Source organism: Aquila chrysaetos, chromosome 12 (genome assembly GCF_900496995.4).
Source record: "Aquila chrysaetos chrysaetos chromosome 12, bAquChr1.4, whole genome shotgun sequence".
Taxonomy (NCBI): Eukaryota; Metazoa; Chordata; class Aves; order Accipitriformes; family Accipitridae; genus Aquila; species Aquila chrysaetos.
In genome coordinates this window covers 5,613,666-5,620,051 of record NC_044015.1, presented here as the reverse complement: position 1 = coordinate 5,620,051, position 6,386 = coordinate 5,613,666, and the positions used below count along the sequence as shown (strand labels likewise).

The following is a 6,386-nucleotide window of genomic DNA, read 5'->3' as shown; positions in this document are numbered from 1 at the left end:
CCGGAGCTGGGACTCGAGGCCACCCCGACCCGGCAGGCTTGGGGGGGATCAACGATGGCGGCCACAGGGGTCCTGGTGCCGCCCTGGGAGCACTCTGCGGGCCCAGGGGTCCCTGGCTGTGCCGTGCTGTGGGGTACCCGGACCGGGGGACAGCACCGGCACCCCGGGGCACAGCCAGCCCTGCTGAGTGGCACATCTCGGCTCCACCTCGCTGGGGGTCCCAGTGCCGCCCCGCGGCCCTCTTGAGCACCCTGCCCTGCCTGACCGCCGGGCACCGTGCTGGGGTCAGGCCGTGGGGACCGAGGGCACAAGGGGGACGGGGCTGGGGGGAGACGGGCTCTGGGCGCCTGTGCCCGCGTGTGTGCCCGCACGTGGCGTGTCTGCACGTGCGCACCCCGGCCGGTGTGCGCTGCAGGCGTGTGAGCGCTGGCCTGCGCGTGTGCGGGCTGCGTGCACGTGGGCACCGTGTGCGCGTGCCCCATGTGCTTGCACACGCGTGTGCGTGATGTGTGCACGTGGGGTGGGCCTCTGCGTGCCGGGCACGTGGGTGCAGGGGGCATGGGCCTGCAGGGCTGCTGTGAACCCCACGTGGTGGGTGATTGGGGGGGGGTACTTGGATGAGGGGGTGTCTGTGTGTGAGTGGGCAATGGGGGGGTGATAGGTGTAAGTGTGTGGGGTGGGGGTGTGTGTGCACACCAGGGCATGGGGGTGGTGGTGGTGAGTGGTTTGTGTGTTGCGTGTGCGTGTAAGGGGGGGGGGCTGAGTGCATGTGATGGGAGTGTGGGGGCGAGTGCGGTTGGTGACACACCGTGTGTGCCCAGAGTGCTGGGGAGGGGACGGAGCTGGGGGGGGGGGGGGAGGGCTGCAGCACCCCACGCAGCGCTGTCATGCCATGCTGTGCTGTGCACAGGGTTTATGGCTGTTACCCACAGGCAGCCAGGGTTCTGGGAAAGGCTTTATCAGCCCCAGTCCAGAGAGCAAGGGCTGAGCCAGGGCGGGGGCCGGGGCTGGGTGGCCTTGGTACATGTCCCAGCACCCCGCGGGGAGGGTGAAGGCCTCTCCCCAACTGGCCACCCGGACCCTCGGCTCTGCTCAGCCCCCCCCAGCCTGGTCTCACCCCCTCCCCGCTTTTCTCAGCACTCTGCCCCTGCCTGGGGCTAGGCCTCTGGAAGCAACCTTCTGTCCCGCAACAGAGACCCTGCGGGAACCGGTGGCGAGATTTGCGCTGCAGGACTGCCTGGGGAGGGCACGAGGGAGCCTCTGCTTGTGGGGCTGGAAGTGGGGAATGGGCACCGGGCGGGCAATGCTGCAGGGTGCCCATAGGATTGTGGAGTGCGCTGCTCCGGCTGTCAACTCTGCCTGGGAGGGGGATGCATTTTGCAGCTTGTCTTGGGGGCAGCTGAACTCCCCTCCCCGAGGGCTGTTGTCACAGAGGTGCCTGCAGAGCACACTTTCACCCACTGGGTGTTCATTCGGGTCCTGCGCGGCCCCCTTTCAGGGCAGCGCAGGTGGGAGACACTGGACAGACAGCTCTGCTCACCACAGCCACACCTGGGGCTGTTTTTTAACACCCCCCCCCCCCGGTGGGGGTCCTGCACCACACTGCTCCAGAGGATGCAGAGGGCCATGGCCAGGGACCCCCCCCCCCAGGGTGGGCAGGTCTGCAGCTGCTTAGTGCCCCTTTCCACCCCTCAGGCTGCCCCATGGGACTCCCACTGCCAGGGGGCACGTGGCACACCTGAGGGACTCCCCGTGCAGAAGCCCCCCAGCCCACGGGCCCGGGGAGATGGGCAGGCAGGCCTGGTGGCGGGACGGCTTCCCACATCCCACTGGGAGCCGGGGTGCGTGGCCCTCCCCGGGCCATGCCGTGGCAGCGACGGTATCCGTTCACCCCTTTGCAGCCCCCCCAGGCACCACTGGGAGCCGGGGTGCGTGGCCCTCCCCGGGCCATGCCGTGGCAGCGACGGTATCCGTTCACCCCTTTGCAGCCCCCCCAGGCACCCTGGGCTCAGCGTCGCGGGCTCCCACCCAGCCAGCCCTGGGTTGGTATTTGCCCCGACGCCTCCCTGCAAACCTGCTGCGGCCAGTCCCGGCCCCGCCTGCCTGCCCTTCCTCGCCAGCGGGAAGAGGAGGAGGAGGAGGCAGCTGCGGGCTGGGAACGGCTCTGGAAGGAGTGCGAGCGGGAGCGGGATACGAGCCAGGCCGTGGGGCAGGCCGGACGGGACAGGAGGGCTCGGCTGTGCTCGCCACCAGGTATGGCGTGGACTGGGCAGGAGCTGCCCCGGCGAGGGGGCTCTGCTGCCCGCATGTGGATCTGGCAGCTGAGCCTTCTTCCCGTCCCCTACGGAGCCAGCGGGGCCATGCACCCTCGCTCCGAGCACCGGGAGGGACCCAGGGGCCATCACACCCCAGTTCCCACCCGCAAGCCGGCAGCAGAGCTGGCCTGGCTGCTCCCGGGGACCCGGCATCCACGCTGGCACACGCCGTCCCTCCCGCCAGGACAGGGTGCAGGCTGGCGGGACAGGGTCCGGGTGGCTCCTGGCGCTGGGTTTGGGGGACTCTGTGCCGGGGAAGGCCGCAAGGACAGGGGTGCGGCTTTTCCCCGGAGCTGGCTGGTGGGACGGTAATTGTGCCGCTCCCTCCGGGGCCGTGGGGCAGCAGGCAGGGACTAACCACTGCCCCGCTGCCGGCACTGCTGCCTACGGGCTGCTGGGTTCTCCCCGCTGCCGGGCAGGGCTGTGCCGCTGCGGAAACCGCGTCATGGAGAGAAGCACTCGTGTGACCAGGTGGGCTTTGCTCTCCTGGTCCCAGCAGGACCTGAGCTATGTCCCCTCTGGGAGAGGGACTGGCTGGGGACACTGTCATGGGAGCTGCTGTGCTGAGGGGATGGGCAGCATGGGGACTGTCCCCCCCCCAACCTGCCCCATCTCCCCCAGCTGCGTGTCGGACTCATCCTTCATGCTGGGGAAGCTGAGGAAGAGCGGGAGGGGGGGGCTGGTGGAGAAGCAGTGGCAGAGCCTGGAGGAGAGGAGCAGCACCGGCACCCGACTGGGGCACCCTGTGCTCACCAGGTGGGTTCTGCACCTTGCTGGGGACATGTCCCCGCACCCCAGCCCTCACCTCCCACCAGTCCGGCACAGCCGTGCCCCCCCGCCAGGTGCTCTTGCCCCGGTGAGATGGCACAAAGGCCACGTGTGTGCACAGCTGGGTCTGCAGGCAGCCCCGCAGCTCATCCCTGCCTGCTGCTTCCTCCCAGATCCAAAACCTGCGACCCCTCCTTCTGCACGGACACAGAGCAGGCTGCGGTGGCCACGGGCAGGCAGGGAAACCCGTCCCCCTCGGTGAGTCTCGAGGCACGGGGCTCAGGAGGGTTCCCCCAGCGCCACGGTCCCGGCAGGATGCTCTCTGCGGGGCAGGTGCCGAGGGAAGGCCCGTCCTGGTTTCGTGGCAGAGGTGGTGACGGAGCGGGGGGCTGCGGGGTGCCTGTGGGGCCAGGGCTCTGCCCCAAGCACCATGCCATGCCAGCCCCACGCCCCGGCCTCCCCCGCAGCTAAGCAAACGCACCGCAAGTTACCGCAAATCCTTCGGGGAGCTCGCCGAGCGGGAAGAGCTGCTGGCCTGCTTCTCCTGCGCCTGGCAGAGAGAGGTGCCCTACCACGGCCGCCTCTACATCACCTCCCACCACGTCTGCTTCCACTCCAGCCTCCTGCTCAAGGACATCAAGGTGGGGTGGGGACGGGTGCGGGGCCAGTGGCTCTGGCGGGGGGCACAGGGAGCAGCCAGGGACACGGTGATGCTGCCTGGTCCCCCCTGGCACAGGTTGTGGTCCCTGTCGCCTCCATCTCGGCCTTCAAGAAGACCAACACGGCGCTCCTGGTGCCCAACGCACTCAGCATCCGCACTGCCAAGGGGGAGAAGGTAAGAGTGGGGACAGGGATGGTGCTGGGAGTGGGGCAGCTCAGCCCGGGGCTATTTGGGGTGTCCTGGTCCCTGTGGCCAGTGGGCTCTGGGCCATGACCGAGGGAGCAGCTCTGGTGCAAACCACTTTCCCGCTCCCCGGCAGTTCCTTTTTGTGTCACTGCGCCGGCGGGAGGCCACGTACCAGCTCCTGAAGTCAGTCTGCAAACACCTGCAGGTATGCACTGTGCCAGACCGGGGGCCAGGCACGCAGGGGCTCTGTCCCCTCCATTGCAGGGCTGTGGGGGAGACTGGCACCCCCCAGCACCCCCTTTTATCTCTCCTTGTCCAGGACAACAGCTGGAGCCCTCTGGCCTCTCTGAGCAATGAGGAAATCTTTAGGAAGCCTCTGGTAAGTCTGAGAAATTGTCAGCAGGAGGCACAGCCCTGGCCCCCTGGGCTGGGAAGGGTACAGATGCAGTGGCGGCAGCCCACACTGCGTGGGTGCCTGTCCCCTGGGAAGGCTTCCAGGAGAAATGTGGAGTTGAAAAGCCCCAGGCCAGGCCAGCACAGACCCCAGGACCCTCAGGGCTCCCTCCTCAGGGCTGGCACAAGTCCCATTGGGTCCCACACATGTCCCCATTGCTGTGGGGTGGGTGCCCTGGGGACCTGTACTGCAACTGGGGCTTGTCCTTTTTCAGACCTCAAGCCAGTCAGACCTGGAGCAGAGTAACCCAGAGCCCGACAGCCTCCAGGAGCCTCTGGGTGAGCTGCTGCCCCACAGCCCCCCTCGCACACTTGCAGCCCTGCTTGTGCAAGCACATGTGTCCTCACCTGCATTTCTGCGCCACTGACATCTCGGCTCTGCTCCCCCTCCCCAGCCATGCGTGGGTCCAGGAGGGACCGCACAGCCCTTGGCCACCTAAACAGCATCTTCCACAGCATTGGGGAGCACAGGATCAGCTCCTTCTGATCCAGTGTGCTCTGCTGGCTCCCCAGGACCCCCCAGTTCCCCCCTGGTCCTGGGGTGCTCATCAGATGTCTCCTGGTTGCACGCAGATGGGCTGAGCCCAACGCCAAGGCAAGCGGAGGAGGAGGATGAAGAGGTGGCGGCGCTGGCTCTGAGCAGCAGTGAGCGGGTGCCCTTGGCAAAGCCACGCAGCTTCTGCGGTGGGTCGGGGGGCCCTGGGGAAGGGGATGCTGGTGGGGCTTGATCCCAGGGCTGGCACCCGGCCCCGGGCAGAGCCGACCACGGGGGCCAGGTTGAGGCTCTCGGCAGCCCCAGCACTGACACCGCCTCACCCTGGCAGGGGGACCCCACACCACGCTATGGGCCCGGATCACCACACCGCTGAGCCTCCTCAACACCGTCCTCCTCATCTACCTGCTGCTGTGAGTTCCCAGGCCCCGCTCCTGCATCTCGGGGCTTCGGGACACCCGCCGGGTCCTGATCCCCGCTGCACCCCGGCACAGGCAGGCTCTCCAGTGTGACACTGGCAGCCCAGGGTTCCCCCACTCCCTTTTGGGCACCCGCACTGGCCCGGCCACCGCGTCCCCAGGGCGAGCACACGGGAGCCCGGCCGCAGCACCGTTCTTGCCCCGTCCCTCCACACGGCTGTAATCAACCCCCGTGCCTGATGCCGGGCCTGTCCCCCAGGATGATGACCCTGCTGCTGTCCTCGATGTACATCGGTCTGCGCATCATGGAACTGGAGCAGCAGCTGGCATCTGCGGAGGCTCGGCCAGACCTCAACCTGTCACAGCAGTGAGTGGCAGGGGCCGGGAGCCCCTCTGTCCCCAGTGCAGCAGGGACCCCCCCCCCTTCACCCTGCCTCCCCCTCTCCAGGTACAAGAAGACATGAGGCCAGCAAGGACCCAGCCATCGCCCCAGCTGGGGGGACAGGCTCGGGGGCTGCTCTGAGCCCTTCCTCTGCCTCTCAGGAGAACAGCTGGGAGCTCCATCGCCAAGTACCTTCCAGCCCCCCCCCAATACACCTGGGGAGCCCACACAGGCTGTGGGGCTCCATCTCGATCCGCCCCCGTGTCTCCTCACCCTGAGAAGCAGCAGGAGGAACCCGGGCAGCTCCCCGGGGGGCAAAGAGAAGCACACAGGGTCTGACTGGGGTCAGGTACCCACCACCCACCCGTCCCTAGCCCTCCCTGCCAACGGGGGTGGCAGGCAGAGGGGGGCCCGGTCCTCGGCAAGGCAGGGGCAAAGGGACAGACTATTCTATTAATAAAGATGTGACCCCCTTCTGGGAGCACGGTGGGCTGGAGGGGGCCCTACATTGCCCCTTCCCCAAGGACACGTGGCTGCCTTATTCCTTGGGACAAGCGGAGGGAGGCTGTGAGCTCCCCGACCCCGGGCAGGATTTGTGGGCTGGGGTGGTCAGCACCCTGCCAGGGCAGATGCCACAGGACAAGCACCAACCAGTGTCCCCTGTCCCCCCCCCCCATCCCCTCCCTGCTCCCCAGGAACAGGCCAGGAC

At 67.9% G+C, this 6,386-nt stretch overlaps 1 protein-coding gene across 1 annotated transcript; it reads left to right on the top strand.

Moving 5' to 3' along the window:
• Positions 1 to 2,760: 2,760 nt before the first annotated feature.
• On the top strand, positions 2,761 to 6,200 carry LOC115348995 (GRAM domain-containing protein 2A-like). Its single transcript, XM_030032636.2, has 11 exons — positions 2,761 to 3,071; positions 3,257 to 3,341; positions 3,551 to 3,724; positions 3,820 to 3,918; positions 4,064 to 4,135; positions 4,250 to 4,309; positions 4,599 to 4,662; positions 4,957 to 5,067; positions 5,208 to 5,289; positions 5,555 to 5,662; positions 5,744 to 6,200. The coding sequence occupies exons 1-11, from the start codon at positions 2,761 to 2,763 to the stop codon at positions 5,757 to 5,759; spliced, it is 1,182 nt and encodes a 393-aa protein (XP_029888496.1). The 3' UTR covers positions 5,760 to 6,200.
• The last annotated feature ends 186 nt before the right edge of the window (positions 6,201 to 6,386 follow it).

Bases quoted from the DNA above. Each gene is read 5' to 3' on its own strand.
- LOC115348995 (XM_030032636.2), top strand. From the start codon at position 2,761: ATGGAGAGAAGCACTCGTGTGACCAGGTGGGCTTTGCTCTCCTGGTCC. The intron at 3,342-3,550 runs GTGAGTCTCGAG...CCTCCCCCGCAG, and splicing joins AGGGAAACCCGTCCCCCTCG to CTAAGCAAACGCACCGCAAG. The intron at 5,068-5,207 runs GTGGGTCGGGGG...TCACCCTGGCAG, and splicing joins AAAGCCACGCAGCTTCTGCG to GGGGACCCCACACCACGCTA.